The sequence below is a fragment of the Moschus berezovskii genome, chromosome 2 (genome assembly GCF_049115385.1).
Source record: "Moschus berezovskii isolate FMDL1 chromosome 2, NW_MosBer_1.0, whole genome shotgun sequence".
NCBI classification, from domain to species: Eukaryota; Metazoa; Chordata; class Mammalia; order Artiodactyla; family Moschidae; genus Moschus; species Moschus berezovskii.
The window spans coordinates 6,176,915-6,203,944 of NC_142461.1; the positions used below are offsets into that span (position 1 = coordinate 6,176,915).

At 52.1% G+C, this 27,030-nt stretch overlaps 1 protein-coding gene across 1 annotated transcript in view; it reads left to right on the plus strand.

Annotated features, from left to right (window-relative positions):
* Nucleotides 1–418: 418 nt before the first annotated feature.
* EPHB2 (EPH receptor B2) overlaps nucleotides 419–27,030 on the plus strand; it is a 214,810-nt gene continuing 188,198 nt past the window's right edge. The window contains exon 1 of the mRNA XM_088843436.1: nucleotides 419–537. Coding sequence (XP_088699562.1) covers nucleotides 477–537 — 61 coding nt within the window. The 5' untranslated portion in view covers nucleotides 419–476. The remainder of the gene's footprint in view (nucleotides 538–27,030) is intronic.

The window sequence follows — 27,030 nt, forward strand, 5'->3', positions numbered from 1 at the left end:
AATAAAAATTCAGAAACATTTGGGCTGAAATCGCTGCTTTATCTGGAGGAGCCACAGCGCCGGGAGAGACCACTGCTGCGCGGGGGGAGCCCGGGGTCTCGGAGGCCCGGGCGTGGGGCGTCTCTGCGCTCCGGCGCGCGCGCGGCCCCCGGGTGGCCCCCGCGGACGCCAGGGGCCGGGGGCTCCGGGGGCGCGCGCGGGCCGGCGGGGCTGCAGGGGCGCGCGCGGGGGCCCGCGGCCCGGCCGGGCTCCCCCCGCGCTCGCGGCTCAGGTGGGCCGCGCCCGGCGCTGGCGGAGCCCGGGTCCCCGTTCTGCCCGGGCTGGATGGCTCATTCTGCTGGCTGCGCGGTGGCGGCGGCTGTGTGTGCGCCGCGCCTCGCCGCTCCCCCCCGGCCCCCCGAGCCCGGGGCGCGCGCTCCTGCCCGGGCCGCCCGGGCCCCGCGGCGCCGCGGCGCGAGGCCCCGGGAAGCGCAGCCATGGCCCTGCGGAGGCTGGGGGCCGCGCTGCTGCTGTTGCCGCTGCTCGCCGCCGTGGAAGGTGAGCGGGCGGGCGGGCGGGCGGCCGGGCGATGGGGGCGGGGAGCGGCCTGGCACGGGCGGCCGCCGGCGCCCACCTCCGCCCCGCGGCCCCGCAAAGTTTGCCCCGGGGCTCGCGCCCGGCGCAGGTGGCCGCGGGGAGGTGTGTCCGGTCGCGCCGGGAGGCGCGGGCCCCGCGGGCGCCCGGGAGCGGCGGGCGCTGATTGACTGTGCCAGGAGGAGGCGAAGGGACCATCTTGCCGAGGCTTTGTAGCCAGCCCGGCGAGCGCCGCCCAGGGCCGGGGGGCTGCCCACGCGCGCTCGCCGCCCCCGGCCCGGGCACCCCTCTGCGCGCCGGCCTGGCCTTGCTCGGCACCGGGTGGAGGGGCGCCGGCCGGGGGGTGGGGAGGCCCGGAGCGCAGTCGGGGCTGGAAAGTTTGGCAGGGAGCGGAGGGAGGCAGGCACCGCGACTGGTCCGGGGTGGGGGTTCCCGGTCCGCGCCCCCGGGATGGGGTCGGAGCCCCGAAGAGGGGGTACTGGCAGAGTGGAAGTGAGCGCGCCAGCACCCCGCGCCGGTGCCTGCCCATCGCCCACGGCGTACAATGGGGTCCCCTCCCCTGGAGGACTGCGGGGGGGATGGGTCCGTGGGCATCTCTGGGCCGCGCGGGGTCTCCGGGCACCCCTGCCGGCCACCGCCCCGCTGGCGGCAGAGCTCAGCGTGGCTGCTGGAGCCCCGGGAACTCTTCAGCTGCCGCCAGGGCCGGACCAGATGCTCTTGCCATGTGTTGGCCTTGGCCGGGGTCGCTGGGCCCTCTCCCCCATGGCCTCGTGTGTCGGTCCCACCCGACCCCCAAGGAAACAGGGCGTCTGCCCAGTCTCCCGAACCAGCTAGCTCTGGAGGGAAAGTTAGTGGGGTCTGGGTGTGTCCCCCAGAAATGGCCGAGCCTGTGGGGCAAGAAATGAACGTGAATAATGGTTCTCATGTGTACTGCACTTTACAGTTTTCAACCCGCTTTACAGTTTATGAAGTACTTTGCGCTATATGCAAAGAACTGTGGTTTGCAACGTGCGGCACCGTTGACAAGGTACTTGAAGCTTTACGAAGCGCTTTCCCACCCGCAGTTTTGTTGGATTCCCCAAAATAAGCCTTCCAGGGAATCCAGATGGGTAAGAGTCTTCACGTCCTTTTACTAGAAAGGGAAACCAAGGCTCAGAAAAGCCAGTGCTTCACGCCTTGGTCCTTGGGTGATAAAAATAGAATGGGGGTCTGGAGTCTGGGAAGCTTGTGCTCTGTTCATATTGCTGGGTCTTCTCGTCCCTAAACAGGCTAACCTCTCCAGGATTCTGCCACCTTAGGCCTGAGGGGTACCCTCATCTTGGGCCATTTGGGGGTGATGCAAAGCCCCTTTCCCTCTTGCAGCTCAAAAAACCCCAAAAAACCAAACCCAAAAATAACCCGATGGAACCAGGCATGGAGCCTGCAGACTCTGGGAAAGGACGGATGGGGGATCCCATGCGGTAACTTTAGTTTCTCTCTCAGTAATGAGTGCTTTAGTGACCGCAGTTCAGGGGGTGGAGGGGGTGTCCCTGGATGGCAGCCATAGTTGCTGGCACGGAAGCAGCTGTCCCCAGGCTCCTGGAGGGTTTGACGGCTGCCTGAGGTTTCCCGGCATGGGGCCCTGGGGCACCAGGGTGCCACGAGCCCTGGGTGTGCAGGGCAGCCCCGAGACCTGGCTGCTGGCGGGAGCTCCCTGGAATAGGGCTGAGGTACCACTTATTAGCTTTGGCTTTGGGGAAATGACTCATGCATTGGCCCGCTATACATTGGGATGTTTACAGTATTATGGGGAGCTTGGCATAAATATTGCTCTTTGGGTTGTAGTCAGCGGTGCTAGAGGGGAAGAAAATTGGCCCCTCTCGCGTTGGAAAAGGCCCTGGGTGTGTTTTTAATTACCGGGGGGGTAGATGGAAGGGCCACGTCTGTCCAGGCCTGGCCCTGGCGGGGGGGCGGTCAGAATCTGGTGGGCTCTGGTCAAAGCAGACCCTGGGCCCTGGACACAGGGCTAATCGGCTGCTGACGTCCCAGGAGGGCGTGGTGGCGTGGGCTGCCACTTGGGGGCAGACTGGGAGGCGGGCTGCAGTGGGCATCCCAAACCTTGCTTCAGGCTCTCTTCCTTTGCTCCCTGGAAACTCTAGAGTCTAGTCCATTAGGCGTTAAGAAGGAGCTGGCCTCATGGAGGGGGAGATGGTGTGAAGTGGAGGTCAGAGGCCTGGCATCTCACTTACTCGGGACCCCTGGACCAGCTCCCTGACCTACAGGGAGCTCAGTTTCCCTGAGTCCAGAATGTTCGACCTAGCCTCCTCGGATTCACTTGTACCCTCCTTGCTTTCCCTGAGCCTCAGTGTCCTCATCTGCCAAGTGAGGGTAAGCACGCTGGTCCTGCCTGTCTCACAGGAAGTCTGTGAGATTCAGACCAGATAATGGAGGGGAAGAAGTCACCTTGAAGATCTGCGTGGCCTCTGGGGGATGCAAGATGGGCAGTGCTGCTTGTGACACAACCCATAAGAGATGGGAGCCTTCTGGGAGCAGGACAGTCTGTGGAAGCAGACCTGAAGCCCGGGGTGATGAGGGGGCAGCCCTCGGGGCTCATGGTACCCAGAGATGTGCAGCCGCCACTCCTGGCACATCCCCCTCTTCCTACCCGGTAGTAACCATGCTGTCCTGAGCATTAAGGTCTAGAAAATTCCCAGCCTTTGAGAGAGGAGACAGGATGTGTGTAGTTTTTGGAGGTGGGGAGGGCGGCTAGGTTGGGCTTCCCAGGTGGCACTAGTGGTAAAGAACCCGCCTGCCAATTCAGGAGACGTAAGAGATGCGGGTTCGATCCCTGGGTGGGGGAAGATCCCCTGGAGAAGGAAATGGCAACCCACTCCAGTATTCTTGCCCAGAGAATCCCACAGACAGAGAAGCCTGGTGGGCTATGGTTCTTAGGGTCGCAGAGTCAAACACGACTGAAGCGACTTAGCACACAGCATGGGGGCTAGGTTACGATGGCAAGCTTAGTATCTCCCCAAACCATGAGGCCCCCCCCCAAAGGAAACCTAAGTGTGGAGCATCTGGATGCTTTGAGAGGATGGTAGTGCCCCCAAGGTTGTGTCCAACAGGAGAAGAGGCCAATGGTGGACCAGCTGCTAGTGAAAGTCGCTCAGTCATGTCTAACTCTTTGCGACCCCATGGACTATACAGTCCATGGAATTCTCCAGGCCAGAATACTGGCCTTTCCCTTCTCCAAGGGATCTTCCCAACCCAGGGATTGAACCCAGGTCTCCCGCATTGCAGGTGGATTCTTTACCAGCTGAGCAACCAGGAAGGCCCGAGCAGCCACTAGGTGGAATCCAAAAGTTGAAGTCTAGAGAAAACCCATTTCCTCTGTACATTTGTTTTTTTTCCTTAAGACTTTTTAATATAGACCACTTGTAAAGTCTTTATTGAATTGGTTACAGCCTTGCTTCCGCTGTACATTTTGGTTTTCTGGCCATAAGGCACGTGGGATCTTAGCTCTGCTGCCAGGGATCGAACTGGCACAGTTTGCATTGGAAGGCAAAGTTTTAACCACTAAGACTGTCAGGGAAGTCCCTGTACGTTAGTTCTTTTGGTTTCCAAATATTTATGGAGCATGTTTTCTAGCTGGTGTGGTGCTGGGCCCTGGGGCGGGCAGGGGACAGGGCACAAACTGACAGGGAAGCCGTTGGCAAGGTACAAGGTGATAAGTGTGGCCCGGGTCCTGCCAGCAGGAAGTCGTGCATCACCTGAGGGAGCAGCAGCCATTTAGGACGGAAGCCAGTTACTTTGTCATTTATAGCTTTATTCTTTGCCTCATTTTCTTACTTCCCCTTCTCCCTGCCTTGAAACTTTCTCAGCCACCTGTCATATTAATGAACTGTGTTCCCAAAAAGCTAAGGAGGTTGACTTTGGGACCTAGAGGAGGCAAAGTCTTGGCCTGGAAGAAGGAACAGCGTGTGTAAAGACCTAGAGACATGCTGATTGGTGTGCGATACTTGGGTGTATCTGAGGGAGACGGATGTTAATGGCAGCAAAGGGGGATGAGGCTGAGGAGTTTGAACTTGATGCTTAGTGCATTGGGGAGCCACTGAAGGTTCTTGAGCCACGGGGGACCTGGCCCGATTTGTTTTTGGAAAGATCACTGGCTTCCAGTGTATGGGAATGTTCAGATGTGCTAGAACCTGTCCTGCACAGTAAAGAAAAGGCCAGCCTGTCTATTCTTGGCTAGACTGTGAGCTCCCTGATCAGTTTTGTGTCCACGGTGGTAATAAAAAGAAAGTGAAGTCACTCAGTCATGTCCGACTCTTTGCAACCCCGTGGGCTGTAGCCCTCCAGGCTCCTCCGTCCATGGAATTTTCCAGGCAAGAATACTGGAGTGGGTTGCCATTCCCTTCTCCAGGGGATCTTCCCAACCCAGGGATTGAACCCGGGTCTCCCACATTGCGGGCGGACACTTTACCATCTGAGCCACCAGGGAAGCCCAGTAGTAGTAAAAAGAGCTCTGTTCAAATGCCGCCTCCCCGAGGCCTTCCCTGATTACCTCATCTAACACAGACTCAGTTCAGACACGTTCTATCCCTCCTGTTCTGTCGTATTTTAGAATACCCACCGCCATCTGAAATGGCATCTGAGACTTGTTGCTTTCCTTGTTTAGTGTCCATCTTGCCCACTGGACTGTAAACTCCAAGAGACAAGAGGGTTTTTCTAAATTTATTTTTAAATTTTTTAAATTTTATTATTTTTTGGCTACACTAGACAGCCTGCAGGATCTTCGTCTCCCCCACCGGGGATCAAACCCATGGCCCCCCGAAGTGGAAGCGTGAAGCCCTAACCGCTGGTCTGCCAGGGAAGTCCTGAAGCGTATATCTTTCCTGTTTGCTGCGGCAGCCCGGTGCCCTGAACTGAACCCAGTCGCCCGGTGCCCAGTAACTGAAAGGAACTAAGGAATGCTGAACGAATGAATCAGTGCGGAGTGAACGAATGAATGAGCACGCTATATTGTGCTGCACAGTAAGTGTCGGGAGCACGGTGCCGAGGCGAAGGACGGAGTCCCTCTGGCCGGGGAGACGAAGGAAACCTTCCCAGAGGGAGAAGCAGAGGGCAGATGTGAGCAGAGATACAGAATGCAGGAAGATGTTTGGGGATAATAAAGAGATCAGTTCAGCCAGAGCTGAGGATTCAAATGGACCAGCGGCAGCTCTGTGCCAGGCAAGTCCGCTCCTCACAGGGGTCGAGGGAGACTACCCGCCCCTTCCCCCCATACACGTCTTGTCTCTCCCACCCCCAGCCCAGCCCTCTGCTGGGCCCACCTCTCCGGCATTACCTATCTAAGATCCAGCGACCTTCAGTGGGATTAATTTAGAATTGGTTTTCCTTTTATGTTTATTTCTCCTGCTTCTCATTTTTAAAGGAAGCTGCTTTCATGTATTCGTCTTAGCCAGGAAATCAGGGCTTAGATTTAAAGCCCGAATGCTGTAGAATTCAAAAGCAAGTTGACTTATTCATTTATTTCTCCATCCATCCATATATTTTAAAAGAGTCGCCAGGCACCTCCTTCGTGTCAGGTGCTGGGTGGGGAGAAAGGATTCCGACTTCAGCGGGAAACAAGGGCAGCCGACTTCCTGGACGCTGTGGGGCAGAGAAAAGGCACGGCCTTTCTGGGCAGTCAGACCTGGGTTCAAAGCCCCCAGCCCTGCACACTGTGTGTGCCCTGGGCAAGGAGCTGGATTCCCGTTTCCTCAGGGGTTCATGGGGACACCCACACAAAGTGTCTGGCACACAATGGAGGAGGAAGAGGCGGAAGGGATAGGTAGGGAGTTTGGGATGGACGTGTACACGCTGCTTTGTTTAAAATGGATAACCGACCAGGACCTCCTGTATAGCACAGGGAGCTCTGCTCAGTGTTACGTCACAGCCTAGATGGGAGGGGAGAATGGATACACGTATGTGTATGGCTGAGTCCCCTTGCTGTCCACCTGAAACTGTCAAAACATTATTCATCAGCTAGACCCCAATATAAAATAAAGAGTCAAAAAAAAGAAGTGTCAGGTACTTGTCTGTAGAGGCTGTTCTCAGCCCCTCCAAAGTCCTCTTCCTTGGAGTGAGTGCCTGTGATCGGTGATGGCTGTGTCCTAATTCACTTCCCCTCTTTCTGGCATTCAAATTGTTCAGTCCACAAACCAAACTTCAGTGTCTTCCCCCAACCCAGCATACAGAATCCCAACTGCTCCCACCTTGGATGGCGACCCCCAACGTGTGAGCAGGCCCAGAGCCCCGTCTCTGCCTCTTTCTTCAGGGCTCTGTCAGGGGAAAATACTTGCTTCTTTTCATGGCAGGGAATTGAAAGAGGGGCTCTCAACTGGGGTCCACAGGCCTTAGTTATGGGACCCTGGGATCACCCTGAAATTATAATAGAATGTTGGATGTGACCGTAGATTTTCCTAGGCAGCGGGGTCTTAGCTTTCAGAAGGTTTTCAAAACAGTTGCAAAAACACAAGCCCATACCCAGGCTCCCAGTGGGGGGTTTGAATCTTTGGTTGGTCCTGAGACCCCACTGCCAGCTCCCTCTGCCCTGCCATGGCCCCAGACCCTCCCAGGGGGCAGGGGTTGTCCTTCCTAATGCCTTTGGCTGCCTCCACTTCATCAAGGTTTTGTATCAACCCCAAAGCCAGGGTCGGGGCAGGTTGTCTGGGCAGCTGTGCCAGGGACTCCGTAAGGCTCAGGGTCACAGCTGGTCAGCTTGGCCTGCCCAGAGCTTACCTGTGAGCTTAGGGAGGAGGTCGGACCCCTGCAGACAGAGAGACCTGTAAAGGAAGGGACTGATGGTAGAACTGGCTGGTGACAGGAGGCCTGGGCTGGACAAGGGAGGTGGTACCCTGCTCGCTCTGAGGGTGGAGGGGTGAGACCAGGAGGGCCTCCTGGCAGGGGTGGACCCGGCGGGCCCCTCTGACCAAAGCTTCATCCCATCCTGTGGCCTGGCCTGCTTGCCTGACTTTGCTGGAGATTTGATAGATCCAGCTGGAGCCCGGGCATCAGTAATTTTTAACTCACTTCCCACGTCTTTCCATTGGGCAGGCGGGGACTCCTGGGAAAGAGGAAGAGAAACCTCAGCAGGAAACTGGAAAAGGCCAAAACGAAGTGAAGGCAATCTGAGTTAGTGCCCACCAGCCCAGGCCACCGGCCTGCTGGTGAATGGAAGGAGGCTTGGTGGGGGGAGGGCAGGGCAGGGCAGAATGTTTGCACACCTCTCATGGATGGGGTGGGCCATTGATCTGACAGGACCTGGAAGCTTCCTGATTGGGATCAACTGTCTGATAAGGCTGCCTTGAAAGCATTTTAGGGTTTTAGGGCCTTTTAAAGCGGGTGCCTTCCGGAGCGTGGAGAGGAGACACCTGTCTCCCAGGTGCCTCTGTATCACCTAGGGTGGGGGGCTTGCTTAGACTACCTTAGCCTGGGCCGTGCTCAGTGAGCTTCCTGGAGCTATCTGGAGCCCTGCTGCAGCCCCCTGGGGATAAGGGTATCCTCAGGGAAGAGACCTTGTCTGCTCTGTGTCCTTGAGCAAGCGGTGTGCTGTCTGAGCCTCAGTTTGCTGATCCATAAACTGGGGATACTGCCTGTCGGAGGCTTGTGGTGAGGGTTAAATGAGGTCCTGTATACAGTGGCCAGCAGAGCAGCCTGGTCTGTGGCCCTGCCAGTGTTTATCAGTTTTCAGGACTGTGAAATGTCAGCACCCTTGTTCACTGCCGGAGTACTTGCTCCTGTCTTTGAAATCCCAGAGCCCTTTAGCCAAGCCCTGACCACTCTCTGTCTTGTTCCATTAACAGCAGAGCCTAGGGGCTACACGGATGTCTGGAGTCAGGCTGTCCCTCACTGTGTGTCCTCTGGTCAGTTATTTCACCTCTCTGAGCCCTGGTTCCCTCACTTCTAAAATGCGGATAATAATAGTTCTTGAGGTGGCTATGACGAATGAAAGGGTTAGTTCACAAAAGACGAATTTGCATTTGTAACTGAATGTGTATCTTATATGTGATGAGTGCACAGTGAATATTAACTGTGGCTGTTATTTCTCAAAACCAGTGGGAAACTGCGTTCAGGGTAGGGGATGTGGGTGCCGTTTTACTCGAGGACTCTGTCTGCAGCCCTACCCCCATTCCTCTTCACGTCACCCCAGGAAAAAATCAAAGATACAGAGCTAAGTTCTGACTCTTGCTGAGTAGTTGAGAGGTCCCTCCAGCCTGCCTCTTTGCTTCCCATGCAGGTTTTCCTCAAGAGCCCATCCCCCCTCCATGTCAGCCTCCCTTAACCCCAGGAAAGGGACAGGATCTTCTGTTGCTGTGACTTCATTCTTGACCCTTGGCCTCCCAGCCGCCAACTTCCATGTTGAAAATTTTAGTTGCTCAGTCGTGTCCAACTCTTTGCAGCCCATGAACTGTAGCCCACCAGGCTCCTCTGTCCATGGAATTCTCCAGGCCAAGAATACCAGAGTGGGTTGCCATTCTCTTCTCCAGGGGATCTTCCCAACCCAGGGACTGAACCTGGTCATTGCAAGAATCTGCATTGCCGGCAGATTCTTTACCATCTGAACTACCAGGGAATTCACACCAACTTTCATACATGATAATAAAAACAGCCAGATGCTCTGCTTAAAGACATTGTATTGGGTTGGCTAAAAAGTTTGTTTGGGCTTTCCATTAAGAGGTTATGGGAAAACACAAATGAACTTTATGGCCAACCTCATATATGTCATCTCACGCAACTACCTCAACAGCTGCCCTGGTGGTTTTATTATTATTATTGTGCCCATTTTACACACGTGGAAACGAAAACTCAGAAAGCGACTAGCCCAAGGACACAAAACTAGGGAGCAGGAGGCAGGGATTCGAACCCAGGTCCGGAAAACTTTGAAGCTCCTGCTCTGCACCACCACCTTCCAGCAGCCTCTGGAATGTACCTCCCAGCTCAGAGAAAAGGCTTGGCTCTGACGAGGGTCTCCAAGGCAGCCATCCAGCCTCTGACTCCATCAACATCCTGAGATAATGCAAGTGGGAGGGTTCTGGAACTCACAAACCTGCCATAAAAAAGCAATCGCTGTCATAATGGTCAGAATAATGTTGTTCTAACTTAGACAAATCGGGTGTTAACTCGTTATATTGTGAGGGGTGCCTCCACAGAGAACAGAGGCTGTGGAACAGTCACAGGGCCAATTGTAGCTTGTGTTTCTAAACCCATTAGCTCATCGGGTTTTCACAGCAACCCAATAAGTGGGCAGGAACCGTGGGGCCCATTTTAGAGATAAGGAAACTGAGACCTGGGGGAATAGGGCGACTTGCTGGAGAGCAATGGCCAGACCATGCCTGAAGCCCAAGGCGGGTCTCAATGGCTCAGAGAACCTCGATTCAATTTGAATTCCTAGCCAACATTTAAGAATCAGAGTTTACAGAGAAATCCTGTTTCTGGCTTTGTGAGAAGTCAGACAATCTGGCTTCTCTAGGCCCACATTCCCACATGGCCACAGTTGGCTGGAGCCGAACAGTGACTGCCTCCTCAGACAAGCACGCGAACGTGGGCTGGGGGCGGGGGCTCTCCATCAGCTTGCGTCACGTTTGTGGCACTCGCCTGGGTCCTGCAGGGCTCAAGCTTGCCTCCTGGATCCGCCCCGCCTCTCCCGTTGTTGTCACTTAGCCTCTAGTCTGTCTTGCGAGCTGGAGTAAATTGCTTCTCCTCCCCAGGCTTCGGCTACCTCTTCTCTCAAAGGACGGGGTAGGACTCAGTGGTTTCAGAGGCTCCTTCCAGCTCTGGGACTGCACGCCTGGTGCCAGGCTCCAGGCAAGGAGGGGAGAGCTAGACAAAGGCCAGGGCTCTGCCCCCGGGACGTGTATCAGTTATCCATTGCCGCCTAACAGGCCGCCCCAAAACGCACCGTCTCAAAGCCACCGTCTCAGTGCCTCCTGACTCAGTGGCGTGGCCGGGTGCAGCTGGGCGTTTATTCTGCTCCACGTGGTGTCAGCTCGGATCACTCTCGAGCTTGCGCTCAGCTGGGCTGTGCCGGAAGGTCTGCCGTGGCCTCTCCTACATCTCTGAGGCCCTGGTAGGGAGGGTGGGAAGGGCCACCCCCCGCCCCCCAGCTCTTCAAGATGGCTCAGCCGTCACTAGTCTAGAGCGAGCTTTCCACGGCGGCTAGCTCCCAAGAGGGTAAAGAGGAAACCGTAAGACTCCTTGATGCCTGGACTGTGATGTCACAAGACATCACCCCTGCAGTCGGAGCAAGTCACAGAGCCATCTCAGATGCATCCCAGGCCACCTCATCCGGTTCAGAGGCGGGGGGGAAGTACGCCGGGCTGGATTTTCTGTCCAGTCTTTCAGAGGAAGCCCGTTTCCTGCGAATGGTTTGGCACACAGCATTTGTGTGTTGCCCGTGGTCTTCAGTGCGTCTCTGGACGTGATGCTTAGCGGCCCCAACATCCCCTTCACCACATGCACACATCTCCTCGTGTTCCAGGCCAGCCTGTGGTCCAAACGTAGCTTCAGCAACCCCCTGCCTCCCTCTTTTCTTTTGGCTGCTCTGGTCGTTGTTGCAGCGGGGGGCTTTTCTCTAGCTGTGGTGCTCGGGCTCTCTAGTCACGGCGCTTGCACGCTCTGATTGTGATGCACGCGTCCTCTAGTTGTGACAGGCAGGCTCTCTAGTGAACGGCAGGTTCTCCAGGTGTGATATGCAGTCTCTCTACTTGCGGTGTGTGGACTTAGTTGCCCGGGGGCATGTGGGATCTCAATTCCCTGAGCAGTGGTCGAACCTGCATCCCCTGCATTTGAAGGCAGATCCTTCACCACTGGACCACCAGGGAAGTCCCTCGGCCCTTTAATGGGGGGCAGCTTTCTGTTTAGTGACAGCAGGTATAGGTGATGACCACGCTGAGGGACAGTCCACCCCAGGGAGTTTCTAGTCCCACACAGGGTGTGGGTAACAGGGAGCCAGAAGCCTCAGGCCCTGCCTGCTGTCCTTCCTGTCCCACCGCTGCACTGACTTCCCGTGCTGTCTGCCTCCCTGAGAGGACGGGGACCCTCCACTTCACCATGCCCCCTCCCAGCACTGAATACATGTTTGTGCCATAAAGCGAAAGTGAAAGTTGCTTGTTGTGTTCAGCTCTTTGCAACTCCATGGACTATACAGTCCATGGAATTCTCCAGGCCTAGGGATACTGAACACTGGAGTGGGTAGCCTTCCCCTCCTCCAGGGGAGTTTTCCCAACCCAGGGGTCGAACCCAGGTCTCCCTCATTGCAGGTGGATTCTTTACCAGCGAGCCACCGGGGAAGCCATGGTAGCCCAAGTCAGAGCTATTCAGGATCAGGCATGAGGAGGAGGCCCTGGGCTGGTAGGAATGAGTTTGGAGGACGGGGCTAAGATACCCTTGTGACCTGGGGCAGGTCACTTCACCCCTCTGGGCCTCAGTTTTCTCTTCGGTAAATAGGGGATCATGATTTAACCACCTCAGAAGGCCATGTCAAGGAGCAACTGTGTTCTTCATTCAACTATAAAAGAACATGTAAACTAAGATTCTAGAAGCTGTGCAGCAAAAAAAAAAAAAGTAATCCTTTGACACAATACTGTAAGTCAACTATACTTAAATAAAATTTTATAAAGTAAAAAAAACAAACCTGTAATGGGGTGACTGTGGTCTGTCACTCCCGCCTTGGCTGGGGGCCACCGTAGGAGAGGGAAGCGCTGGAGGAAACCGAAATGTCTGAAGGCATTGGTTGGCCAGTTGCCGTCAGACCTAAGTTTGGACCACAGGTTGGCACAGAGCTTGTGGACATGTGGGCACGTGGTGAAGACCATAAAAAACACAGAGGCCAATTTTATTGTCAAACAGTTAAACAGGAAATGGGGTTGCTGACTGAACAGGCATTGAGCCTACACAGATAGACAGACGAGTCCTTCTGACACACCTGCCACTGCTAAGTCACTCCAGTCGTGTCCGACTCTGTGCGACCCCATAGACGGAAGCCCGCCAGGCTCCCTGGTCCCAGGGATTCTCCAGGCAAGAACACTGGAGTGGGTTGCCATTTCCTTCTCCAGTGTGTGAAAGTGAAAAGTGAAAGTGAAGTCGCTCAGTCGTGTCCGACCCTTAGCGACCCCACGGACTGCAGCCTACCAGGCTGCTCCATCCATGGGATTTTCTAGGCAAGAGTACTGGAGTGGCTTGCCATTGCCTTCTCTGGCCTCTCCTCTAGAAGAGCACTAAAATCACTAACGGTGACATCTGTTCCTCCTGACCAGTAGCAAGGTTCTGCCACAATGTGTGCTTGGCTGCAAGCACCCTCCTTCACTAAAGTCATTTGTAAACACTCCTCACCCCTGCCTCTTTGGAACAGTTTCTTAGAGCTATCTGAAATGCCATCTCCCAGATTATAGTTCTCATTTTGCCTCAAAGAAAACAACTCACAACTGTCACATTGTGCCCTTTTTTCCCCACAATGGACAAAGCCAGACTAGCAGCCACTATGACACCTGAAGCCCCGTTAAACACCAGTCAGGCCTGGGTGCAGGAGTAAAAGTGAGACGAGCACAGGGCAAGTGAAAGATCACACGTTGTGCTTGTGATTGCCGCCTAATATCCAAGTAGACTGCTCACTGTACTAACATGAAGGGTGAAAGCCCTCCTGTTACTGTCAGATTCTGTCATTACACAGTGACCATGCAAAAGACGGTCTAGAGGAAATCCCAGGAGGAGGAAACTGCCTGAACTGGACACCTTAGTCTCTCTTTTATTTTTAGAAAAAACTAAAAATGTGTTTGGGCATGTCTCTTGTTTGCACAAGGAAAACCGAATTATTATTTGGGCTCTAGTTTTGTTACTCAACGCATAAGTCTTATTCTTTTAATAAGTGAGTTAATCTTGCTCACGTTTATTGATGTAATGGATGTGTTGGGTCTCAACTCTGTTGTGATATTTTTGGGGGTTGGCCGGATGAACGTTTTGGCCGACCCAGTATGATGATGTGTACATTATTTGCCGCGCTTGTTTTTCTACAAGATGTGCATTCTTTACTCTGGTTTATTTAAATATGCTTGGTATTTAGGAAGGTTCATGGTTTTGTTCCGGTGGACACCTCTGTACTTATGCCTTCTTCCGCAGTGTCTAATCCGCTCTTATAGCATCCAGTGTATTGTTTCTAGAATTTCCATTTATGTCTTTTTTATATAGCCCTTGTCTCTACTAAACAGATTCAGTCTTTTTCTTCTTGAACTTATTAAACAGAGTTATAGTAAAATAAATTAACAACCAGCCAAATCCTAAGAGTCCCGGCCAGAGACCCTAGACTCTTGAGTTGGCCGGGTTGTGAATGGGTATTTGACAGACAGCAGTGTCCCCAGGAGGATGCATGTCTTGTCTAAAGAAAGCAAGTGGGACTTCCCTAGTGGTCCAGTGGTTTGGATTCCACACTGCCACTGTATGGGACACCAGTTCAATCCCTGGTCAGGGAACTAAGATCCTACATGCCACGTGGCACAGCCAAAAATGTAATAATAATAACATAAAGAAGGCAGGTTCTACCCACGCTTGACCATCTTGCTGTGCAGGGATTGGGGCTCAGTTTTGCCAGAACTTCTAGTTTGAAAAGTTCTGACATTTATGGAAAAACTTGTTAAATGTTTGCTCAACTCTGAAATACAGCCCTGGCCAATCTAAGTCATATTTGTTGGCTGAATTTGGATCAGGGGCTGGCAGTTTCAAGCTCTAGTCGAGGTGTTTTGGACAGAGAAATAGCAAGGGCGTTGTTACCTCCGTTTTACTGGTGGAGAAGTTGAGGTTCAGAGAGCTGTAGTGACTTACCCACGGCTGTATAGCTGGTAGCAGGCTTCCCAGGTGGCACAATGGTAAAGAATCTGCCTGCCAATGCAGGAGATGCAAGAGACGCAGTTTCGGTCCCTGGTTCGGGAAGATCCCCTGGAGGAAGAAATGGCAACCCACTCCAGCATCCTTGCCTGGAGGATCCCATGGACAGAGGAGCCTGGCGGGCTACAGTCCCATAAGGTCACAAAGAGTCGGATGCAACTTAGCATGCACGCAGTCACACACACACACACACACACAGCTGGTAAGCAGTGACGTTGTCAGAAGTGCCTCTTAATCTTAAACTGGAGAGTCTTCCTGGAACGTCCCTCCATGGCTTCTGTTTCCTGCCTTCCAGAACAATCCAGGAGCAGAAGCTCCTTCTGGCAGGCATCTGCGCTATTTAAAGGCAGAGCGCACGTCTTCATTCCAGTTTCTTCTTCTCAGGCAGAGTTGGTGTAGTGGGAGGTGTGTGTTCTTGGAGTAGAACCTCTGGCTCTGAAACTTAGAAACAGCCTGACCTTGGCCCTTTTAGAAAATTTTAATTATTTATTTCGGCAGTGCTGAGTCTTTGCTGTAGCGTGCGGGCTTTCTCTAGCTGCATGGCACAGGCTTCCCTTTGCGGTGGCTTCTCTTGCTGTGGATCACAGACTCTAGGCGTACAGGCTTCCTTAGTTGCAGCCCACAGGCTCTAGAATACATGGGCTTTGTTGCCCCATGGCAGGTGGAATCTGAGTTCCCGGAACAGGGATTGAACCCACGTCCCCTCCAGTGGCAGGCGGATTCTTAACCACTGGACCTCCAGGCAGATCCCAGGCGTTGGCCCCTTTTAACTTGCTTACCTCTCTGTGCCTCAGTTTCTTCCGTGGTAAACTGGAGTTAGGAAAGTTTCATAGAAGGTGACTTCCACGACGCTTGTCGAGGAACAGCCAGGCGAAGTGGCAAGGCAGGCAGGCATTCCGGGCAGACAACAGGACAGCATCTGCAGAGATCCGAAGGGGAGGCCCCGGAGCGCGTGGTGTCTTTGGGAGCTGGAAAGAGGCCTGTGCGGCTGAGAACCAGGCACGCCAAGCACCGGGGCGGGGTGCAAGCTGCCTGGGCCCAGCAGGCAGAGAGCGTGGGGTCAACACTCCCATTATGGCGACGACATATGTCCACAGCACCAACTTGTCACTTGGCCTGAGTCCATGGGAAGCCGGAAGGACAAAAAGCATCTGAACGTGTAAGTGGGGAGAAAGCGGCTTAGCGCACAGTGGGATGCGTCCCGCCTGAATGGGGGCTTCTCCGCCTCTCGCGGGGAGGCAGAGCCTGGGAACAGCCCCGGCCAGAGCCTGCGGGGCCTTTCTGGAACCCACGAAAGGCCATGTGGCCCAGGGAGTCTGTTCGAGTCAGGGCCCCAGGGCGGGACGTCCTCGCGAGCCTGTCCCTGTCAGTGTCAGCTGTCACTCCCCACGGCTTCAGATGGCAGCTCCTGCCGCTCTCAGGAGAACAGTCGGACGCGCTCCCTAGATACCAAGCAGGCCCTGGTGCTGGGTGTTCCCGGGCTGCCCCGAAGCTCAGCCCCAAGCCAGCAAAGCGCAGGGCTCCCTTCTGAATGGCCTCTGCCGGAGTTGAAAGGGTTCCGATGAGGGCCGGCCCCTTTTGGCCTGGGTCCAGGGACACAGGCAAGGCAGGAGATGCTAAGATCCTAGACTCTGGAGATAGTCAGGCTGTCCACATCCTGGCTTCTCCACTTTCTAGCTGTGTCACATTGAGTAGGTCATTTGCCACTCAGCCTTGGCTTCTTCTCTGGAAAATGAGGATACTATCACCTGCTGCATCATGTTGTTTCAGAAATTAAAAGAAAAGAGCAGGTGTTTTTGAAAAGCAGGTGTTTACCCAACTTCTCAGCCTCAGTTTCTCAGCGGTTCAATGACTGATAGTAATAGCAGTAATTAAAACAGTGTTCAGTCGTGTCTGACTCTTTGCAGCCCCATAGGCTATAGCCCACCAGGCTCTTGCGTCCTTGAAATTTTCCAGGCAAGAATACTGGAGTGGGTTGCCATTTCCTACTCCAGGGGATCGTCCTGACCCAGGGATTGAACCCACGTCTCCTTCTTTGGCAGGTGAATTCTTTATCACTGAGCCACCAGGGAAGGCCATCCTTTACCTAGATTCAACAGCTGTGAACATTTTGCCATACTTGTATTTCTTTTCGTATGAGAGTACCTGTATGTGTGTTGGACCATTTGAACATAAACTGCTGATACTGGCAAAGAACTAATGTTGATTGAGAACTGATACATTTATGTCTAAGGCTGACTTTCTTAACCACCATTTTAGATCACTTTGCCTGGCACACACTAGGACTTGAAAATTGGTAGCAGTTGGGAAGAATAGCTGGTATTACCTACAGCTGACCAGGGAATCCCCCTGCATTACCTCATTCATTTCTCGCTGTGGCCTAGAAGGAAACTATTAGCGGTGTCTTCATTCTCAAAAGAAGGAAGAGGGACTTCCTTTGTGGTCCAGTGGCTGAGGCTCTGCACTCCCAATGCAGGGTGCCAAGGCTCAGTCCCTGGTAGGGAACTAGATCCCACATGCCACAGCTAAGAGCTTGCATGCTTCAACTAAAGATTCTGAATGGTGCAACAAAAATGCCGCAGCAAACATGAGAGATCCCACATGCTTCTACTCAGACCCAACCCCGCTCGCTAGCTAAATAAATAAGATTCAGTAAATAAATAAGACTCAAGGATTAAGTAACTTACAGCAAAATATGAGGTTGGTATTTACACCTGTGTCTACTTGACAGCAAAGCCTTTTGCACAAAACTTTAGGGACCCACTTTCCTCCCCATCAGGTTTACTCTTCTTGTAGCCACCAGGGCGGCACATGGCAACTTTGCTCCCGCAGTAGATGAACACGGGCCTTTCTCTCTGGGAATCAAGAGGGCATTATTATAGAGGCATGTGGACTTGGAAAAACTGGGGACAGGCCCAGGGTCCACAGTTCATTAGGTAGTTATGAGAACTCAGGCCTTGGGATTTCTAGAATCCAGCATATTTGTTGCCCCCTTGCCTCGGTACCCTTTTCACCTTCTTTCTTTGGCTGCTTATTAAGACCAAGCTCGAGTGTCTCCTGTGTGAAGCTTGCTTTGACCTCTCTGACCCCTCCCCCATCCATGTGTAGAGTTGAACTGTCCTTGGTGACTACTGTGTTCTCAGTGGCACCTTGGTTAGACTGTCCTGGGTACTGTGTCAGCATGTCTGGTTTACCCCCAGCCATCCTGGGAGATCCTCAGTCATACTGGTTGAATAGAGTACAATTAGAAAGGTAAGTACTCTTGCCTGGAAAATCCCATGGATGGAGGAGCCTGGTAGGCTGCAGTCCATGGGGTCGCTAAGGGTCGGACATGACTGAGCGAATTCACTTTCACTTTTCACTTTCATGCATTGGAGAAGGAAATGGCAACCCACTCCAGTGTTCTTGCCTGGAGAATCCCAGGGATGGGGGAGCCTGGTGGGCTTCCGTCTATGGAGTCACACAGAGTCGGACACGACTGAAGTGACCTAGCAGTAGCAGCAGAAAGGTAAATAGCTGAGCAGTTGGATAGGAGCTTGAGTGATTGATGGCTGGTTGGATAGAGGATGAGTGCATGGGTAATTGCACGGATTGGATGGTTGGGTCAGTAATGGGCACGTTGATAGATGGATCGAGAGAGAGAGAGCAAAGGATGGTTTGATGGCAACTGAGTGGGTTGGATGGTGGAGGTGTTGGGATGGATGGACGGATGGATAATGGCAAAATTGTTGCACATTTTAGACGGTTTGTTGGATAAATGAATGGAAGAATGAACAAACCTGAAAACCCAGAGTGCATTTCTCCCTCTCAGATTCTCTTTGGCATCTAGATTGTGATATTTCCTTATTCTCCACTTTCAGGACTTAAAAAAAGAGTTGGCAAACTGCACACTCCCCAGGTTTGGAGAAACCTTCTGAGCCACTGACTGTGGATTTGCCAACGTTTCTGCACTGGGGAGTTCCAAGAAGTTGGCCCCCAAAGTGAATTTCTGTAAAATAAATCCTATTTTCCCATTGACTTGGCTCACACTTTTGGAGCTATGTTCCTGCTGTCAGGGGCTGGTGCTCTTAGAGGCTGGTGACAGGTGGGGAAAGAGTTGGAACTCCCAGGGGCATCAGCTGCCCTGAGCTTCCACTCACTCAACCTTGAGAGCAGCCTGATGCTGGCCAGGAGCACAGGAGCTTGGAGCCAGGGGAACAGATTTGGCATCTGTTCCCAGAAGCCTCAGCTGCCAGTGGGATGCTGTGCTGCTAGACTTCTGGGAGAGCACGCTCAGTCTCCTCCAGGCTTATCTGTTTCCACTCATCTGTCCATACGTCCTTTCTTCTCTCCCACAGTCCTCGCTTCTTTCCTTCTCCCCGTCCATCCTTCCTTTCATTCTGTCTGTTCATTCAACGGTCCTTTATGAAAGCCTCCAGTGTGCTGGGACATAGAGAGGAATTAATCAGAACTGACATTCTCAAGCACTTCCCTGGTGATCCAGTGGTTGGGGGCCCACTTTGCGGTGTGGAGACACAGGTTCAGTCCTTGGTTGGGGAGCTAAGATCCCGTATGCCCCAATGAAAGATCTCGCACAATGCAGCTAAGACGCAATGAAATAAATGAAAGTGTTGAAAAAAAAAAAAAAAAGAAGAACTGACATTTTCATGTCAAGGAGTGACATCCGAACAGAGGGATCGGTGGCCTCGCCTTCCTATTCCTTGTTTTCCATCTCTTCTTTCCCTTCGCCTTCTCTTCTCTTTCTCCTCTTTCTCTTCCATCATCAGCATCGGGAGAAGGCAATGGCACCCCACTCCAGTGTTCTTGCCTGGAGAATCCCAGGGATGGGGGAGCCTGGTGGGCTGCAGTCCTTGGGGTCGCTAAGGGTCGGACACGACTGAGCGACTTCACTTTCACTTTTCACTTTCACACATTGGAGAAGGCAATGGCAACCCACTCCAGTGTTCTTGCCTGGAGAATCCCAGGGATGGGGGAGCCTGGTGGGCTGCCGTCTATGGGGTCACACAGAGTCGGACACGACTGAAGTGACTTAGCAGCAGCAGCAGCAGCATAGCAACTGCTCACCACTGAGTCCCTGTTGAGTCATAGGTACTATACTGGCTGCTTTTCTGACACATTCTTATTTATTCCCCACAACAACCCTGGATCGTAGTTATTAACACTGATTTTGCTGATAAAAAGGCAGGTTCAGAGATGTTCAGTGATGTGATATATAGGGTGTAAGATGGAATATTGTTTACTGCAAAGGGGAAATGTCTTCCAGCCTGGGTTGGTGGAAGGCATATTTAGCCCAGTAGGATTTTTGACACGCAGTGAATGGAACGGAGTTCATTCTTAGCAGAGGGGACAGCTTGAGCAAAGGCCGAGAGGCCAGAGCAGGGCAGGTTTGCAGAAACCACGTGCTAAGTGCATGCCAAGTCGTTTCGGTCATGTCCTACTCTTTGCAACACTGTGGAGTGTCGCCCACCGGGCTTCCTCTGTCCTTGGAGATTCTCCAGGCAAGAATACTGGAGTGGGTTGCCGTGCCCTCCTCCAGGAGATCTTCCCGACCCAGGGATCAAACTTGCGTCTCTTATGTCCCCTGCATTGACTGACAGGTGGGTTTTTGTTTTTTTGTTTTTTTTTACCACTAGCGCCACCTGGGAAGCCCTGTAAAAACCACAGTGAATGAAAATGTATTAAAGAAAGAAAAGGGAGATGAAGCTCTGGGAGAAGGTTTGAGCCAGGGAAGCAGGGCCTTGAGTGACAAGCTGTGGTGTTTGAACTTGATACTGGAGGCAATAGGAAGCCATGGAAGGAAATCAAAAGCAGGGACGAGTTAGGGGCCGTGGAGGCTGACGTTGGGGGAAGATCCAGAGTGTGGGAGGGGCGGGCGGGGAGGGGCTATATGGGTCTGACCCGGAGGATTAAACTATACCCTGGGTGCAAGCGAATCTTGCCCAGCCAGCTTCTCTGGTTGGGCCAGGATGTAAGGAACGCACTGGGAAGGGGGCCAGAATGGTGGGGCCCATGGCAGAGTGAGGGGCTTCCCTGATAGCTCAGTTGGTAAAGAATCCGCCTGCAATGCAAGAGACTCCGGTCAATTCCTGGGTCACAGAGATCCGCTGGAGAAGGGATAGGCTACCCACTCCAGTATTCGTGGGCTTCTTGTGGTTCAGCTGATAAAGAATCCGCCTGTAATGCGGGAGACCTAGGTTCGATCGCTGGATTGAGAAGATCCCCTGGAGAAGGGAAAGACTACGCACTCCAGTATTCTGACCTGGAGAATTCCATGAACTCTATAGTCCATGGGGTCACAAAGAGTCGGGCACGACTGAAGCGACTTTCACTTCACTTCACTTCATGGCGTGGGAATGTGTCTGCCTGGCCCCTGCTTCCCTTCCAGAAACCCTCCAGCTTCTCCAGAGAGCCAGTCCCAGCCCACCCACTTCACCCCTCAGTGTCAGGGAACGGTTGTGGGGCACCTTGCAAGGGCTCATCAATCCCACAGAGCCTGTATAATCCAGGCAGCACACGAGGAGCCATCCCAGGATGCAAAATACTAGAGCCAGACATGGGGAAACTGAGGCCCAGAAGGGGCCTACCCTTGCCTGAGGTCGCAGTAGGCCCATTGCAGGCCAGGAACTAGGTCTGTAGCCGCTAAAAGTCTTTCCAAGGGAGAGAAGACCTTTAAAGCCAGTGGCTCCCTTTTCTAGCTGTGGAGACTTGGGTAAATTATTTAACATCTGCCTCTAGCCCTTCTGAGAAGAACGTGGGATAAAAATAGATAATGGACATCTAAAACTGACAACCATTCCAGCTTCAGCTTGCCCTTCTGTCAACTGGCAGGAATAATAACAAGAAAAACAAAACATCATTTAGCCATTGTCCTCCCTGTAAGAATGTAAGCTTCATGAAGGCAGGATTTTTTTTTAATTTTACGCAAATAATTTTAAAAATTTGTTACAGTGTTGCTGTGTTGGTTTCTGCCATAGAATGCGAGTCAGCCATAATTATACATACATCCCCTCCCTCTCGAGCCTCCGTCTCCTCCCCCCCCCATCCCTCCAGATCATCTCAGAGCGCCTGACTAGGTTCCCTGTACAACTTTGACGCTTGTTTGCAAGTGCCCGTCGTGCGTCCTGGGAGACAGTGGTGCTTGGTAATGAACGAATGAACGGAGGACCAGCCGTCACGTATGAGCTTCCTACAGGGCACCAGGCACGCAGTCCTTTACATGTCAAGTCCTGCTTCATCCTAGCCGCAACCCCGTGGAGTGGGTGTGGTTCTCCCCACTCTACAGATGGGGGAACTGAAGCCTATGTGGGGGCCTCCCAAGTGACGCTACGCTGCCACTGCGGGAGACGTGAGAGGCGTGCGCTCCACCCCAGGGTCAGGGGGACCCGCTGGCGGGGGACACGGCACCCACGCCAGGACTCTTGCTGAGAACCCCATGGACAGGGGAGTCAGGCAGACTGCAGTCCGTTCAGTTGCTCAGCTGCGTCTGACTCTTCGTGACCCCGTGAACTGCAGCACGCCAGGTTTTCCCGTCCGTCACCAACTCCCGGAGCTTGCTCAAACTCATCTCCATCGAGTCAGCGACGCCATCCAACCATCTCATCCTCTGTCGTCCCCTTCTGCCCCTATCTTCAATCTTTCCCAATGAGTCAGTTTTTCACATCTAGTGGCCAGAGTATTGGAGTTTCAGCTTCAGCATCAGTCGTCCAATGGCTATTCAGGACTGATTTCCTTTAGGATGGACTGGTTGAATCTCATTGCAGTCTGAGGGACTCTCAAGAGTCTTCTCCAATGCCACAGTTCAAAAGCATCAATTCTTCAGCACTCAGCTTTCTGTATGGTCCAACTCTCACATCCATATATGACTACTGGAAAAAACATAGCTTTGACTAGATGGACCATTGTCAGCAAAATAACGTCTCTGCTTTTTAATATGCTGCCTAGGTTGGTCATAGCTTTTCTTCCAAGGAGCAAGCATCTTTTATTTTCATGGCTGAAGTCACCATCTGTAGTGATTTTCAGTTCAGTTCAGTCACTCAGTCATGTCCGACTCTTTGCGACCCCATGAATCACAGCACACCAGGCCTCCCTGTCCATAACCAACTCCTGGAGTTCACTCAAACTTATGTCCATCGAGTCGGTGATGCCATCCAGCCATCTCATTCTCTGTTGTCCCCTTCTTCTCCTGCCCCCAATCCCTCCCAGCATCAGAATCTTTTCCAGTGAGTCAACTCGTCACATGAGGTGGCCAAAGTATTGGAGTTTCAGCTTTAGCATCCGTCCTTCCAGTGAACACCCAGGATTGATCTCCTTTAGAATGGACTGGTTGGATCTCATCCCCAAAATATGAAGTCTGTCACTGTTTCCATTGTTTCCCCATCTATTTGCCATGAAGTGATGGAACTGGATGCCATGATCTATGTTTTTTGAATGTTGACTTTTAAGCCAACTTTTTCACTCTCCTCTTTCACTTTCATCAAGAGGCTCTTTAGCTCTTCTTCACTTTCTGCCATAAGGGTGGTATCATATGCATATTTGAGGTTATTGATATTTCTCCCAGCAATCTTGATTCCAGCTTGTGCTTCCTCCAGCCCAGCGTTTCTCATGACGTACTCTGCATAAAAGTTAAATAAGCACGGTGATAATATACAGCCTTGACATACTCCTTTCCCAGTTTGGAATCAGTCCATTGTTTCATGTCTGGTTCTAACTGTTGCTTCTTGAGCTGCATACAGATTTCTCATGAGGCAGGTATTCCCATCTCTTGAAGAATTTTCCATAGTTTGTTACTATCCACACAGTCAGAGACTTTGGCATAGTCAATAAAGCAGAAGTAGGACTATAAAGAAAGCTGAGCACCTAAGAATTGATTCTTTTAAACTGTGGTGTTGGAGAAGACTCTTGAGAGTCCCTTGGACTGCACGGAGATCCAACCAGTCCATCCTAAAGGAAATCAGTCCTGAATATTCATTGGAAGGACTGATGCTGAAGCTGAAACTCCATCCTTTGGCCACCTGATGTGAAGAACTGACTCATTAGAAAAGACTCTAATGCTGAGAAAGATTGAAAGCAGGAGAAGGGGATGACAGAGGATGAGATGGTTGGATGGCATCACCCGACTCAATGGACATGAGTTTAAGTAAACTCTGGGAGTTGGTGATGGACAGGGAAGCCTGGTATGCTGCAGTCCATGGGGTCACAAAGAGTTGGACATGACTGAGTGACTGAACTGAACTGAGATGTTTTTCTGGAACTCTCTTGCTTTTTCAATGATCCAGCAGATGCTGGCAATTTGATCTCTGGTTCCTCTGCCTTTTCTGAATCCAGCAGGAACATCTGGAAGTTCTCGGTTCACATACCGTTGAAGCCTGGCTTAGAGAATTTTGAGCATTACTTTGCTAGCATGTGAGATGATTACAATGGTGTGGTAGTTTGAGCATTCTTTGGCGTTGTCTTTCTTTGGGATTGGAATGAAAACTGACCTTTTCCAGTCCTGTGGCCACTGCTGAGTTTTCCAAATTTGCTGGCATACTGAGTGCAGCACTTTCACAGCATCACATTTTAGGATTTGAAAGAGCTTAGCTGGAATTCCATCAGCTCCACTAGCTTTGTTTGTAGTGACACTTCCTAAGGCCTACTTGACTTCACACTTAAGGACGTCTGGCTCTAGGTGAGTGATCACACCATTATGTTATCTGGGTGATTAAGATCTTTTTTGTACAGTTCTTCTGTGTATTATTGCCACCTCTTCTTAATACCTTCCATACTATTTCTGTCCTTTATTGAGCCCATCTTTGTTTGAAATATTCCCGTGGTATCTCTAATTTTCTTGAAGAGATCTCTAGTCTTTCCCATTCTATGGTCTTCCTCTATTTCTTTGCACTGATCACTGAGGAGGGTTTTCTTATCTCTCCTTGCTATTCTTTGGAACTCTGCATTCAAATGGATATATCTTTCCTTTTCTCCTTTGCCTTTTGCTTCTCTTCTTTTCTCAGCTACTTGTAAGGCCTCCTCAGACAACCATTTTGTCTTTTTGCATTTCTTTTTCCTGGGGATGGTCTTGATCCCTGTCTCCTGTACAGTGTCACGAACCTCCATCCATAGTTCATCAGGCAGTCTATCTATCAGGTCTAATCCCTTGAATCTGTTTGTCACTTCTACTATATAATCGTAAGGAATTTGATTTAGGTCATACATGAATGGTCTAGTGGTTTTCGTTACTTTCTTTAAGTCTGAATTTTGCGATAAGGACTTCATGACCTGAGTCACAGTCACCTTCCAGTCTTATTTTTGCTGACTGTATAGAGCTTCTCCATCTTTGGCTGCAAAGAATATAATCAATCTGATTTTGGTGTTGACCATCTGGTGATGTCCATGTGTAGAGTCATCTCTTGTATTGTTGGACCAGAGTGTTTGCAATGACCAGTGCTTTCTCTTGGCAAAACTCTATTAGCCTTTGCCCTGCTTCATTCTGTACTCCAAGGCCAAACTTGCCTGTTACTCCAGGTATCTCTTAACTTCCTACTTTTGCATTCCAGTCCCCTATGATGAAAACAACATCTTTTTTTGTTGTTAGTTCTAGAAGGTCTTGTAGGTCATCATAGAACTGTTCAACTTCAGTATTAGTGGTTGGGGCATAGACTTGGATTAGTATGATATTGAATGGTTTGCCTTGGAAATGAATAGAGATCATTCTGTCATTTTTGACATGGCACCCAAGTACTGCATTTCAGACTCTCTTGTTGACCATGATGGCTGCTCCATTTCTTCTAAGGGATTCTTTCCCACAGTAGTAGATATAATGGTCATCTGAGTTAAATTCACCCATTCCAGTCCATTTTAGTTCACTGATTCCTAAAATGCCAACATTCACTCTTGCCATGTCCTGTTTGACCACTTCCAATTTACCTTGATTCATGGACCTAACATTCCAGGTTCCTATGCAGTATTGTTCTTTACAGCATCAGACTACGGTCCATCGCAAAGAGTCAGACATGACTAAAGAGACTTAGTGTGCACGCAAGAGGCTTATATGACTTGCCCATGGTCACTGGGCTCCTGGGAGACAGAAGTGAGCTTAAAGCTCTGCAGGCAGCAGGACTGCACAGCTGCTGCAGAACTGCGTGAATGCCATGGTGTTTGGGGGAACTGTCTCCACAGCTGGCACAAAGCAGTGGTTAGCCGTACGGTGTCCCTTGCCCTGTTCTCCCCAGCCCCCGTCCCTGGACCTCTGTTTTTCTGTCTGGAAGCTCCGGATCTGGACTCTGACCTTCTCAGGGTCCTTGCACATGGACCGCCTTCACTAGGGAGGATGCTCTAGATTGTCCTCGCGGTCGTGACCGGTCCCCTCATCCCAAAGGGAAGCGACCTGGCGGCTTCTCCATGCCCCCCCGGGACTGTAGTGCCTCGGTGGTCTCTTGCACTAGCTTCCCAAGGGGCCCCGAAGTGGCAGCCAGACAGATCCGCCTGGATGGCAGCACCCGGAGTCCTGCAGGGAGGGGCGTGTCTCCCATTCCCTGGCGGCTGTCCGTCCCAAGGTGCGAGGCTCCAGCTGCATGCGGCGGGCTGGGCTGCCGCTCTGTCTGGAGCACTGCTCGGAGAAACAAACACAGCTGTGTTTATTCCAGAAATTACACATCCTGATAATCTGCTCACTCGGGGTAATGCCTCCCAGTTAGGATCACAGGGGGAGCCGTGCCGACTTTCCTGAATTTCTGGGCAGATTTTCGTTCTCTTTGACAACTGTGCTGTTGGGCAGACCTTGGCCAGTGGGTAGACCTCAGCCAGCGGGCACCTAGACACCACTGGAAAGTTCAGTCCTGAAAATGGTCAGTGTTCTTACCTGCGCATGAGATGCTGGGAGGAGAGGATCTTTTGCCTTGGCATCTCTGAATTGGGAGACTTGAGCCCAACACCCCACTACCCCTGGCCACACTGGGACAGAGAGACACATGGACCTCATTTAGGTGAGAATCACCTGCGACTGGATTTTGAATCTAATTACGCAATTTCTCTAAAACCTGTCCATGACTTCCTATTGCTTTAAGGATAGATCACCCCTCCCCGTAGGCCAGGGGCCCTGCTTAGGCTGGCTGCTGCCCATTTTCTGACTCATGTCCATCACCCGTGTGGGTCTAACAGTTCTACCCACTCCAGCCTTTCAATTCCTTATTTTCACTAGACTTCTTCCCAACACAGGGCCTCTGCACTGGCTGATTCCCCTGGATTGATTCCCTTGCTCATCACCTGGATAACTCACCCATCCTCCACTCTTTCAGGGAACTTTTCCCTGAGCTCTCAACAGCTCCACTGGCCGATCTTTGACGGCATTTGTCAAAGTCATAATTGTAAAATTAATGTTGCTTCTTTGATCGTCTCTCTCTTTCTCTCCTACCTGATTATACTCGACCTAAGAGCAGGAGCCATGATTCAGTTGCGTCATCACTGGATTCCCAGGCCTGCTGTCAAGCCTGGTCCACAGTAGGTGCTCTGTAGCTGTGTACTGATTGGAAGAATGAGGGGACAACGGAACGAATGAACAGTTCTCGGGATCAGTGAAAG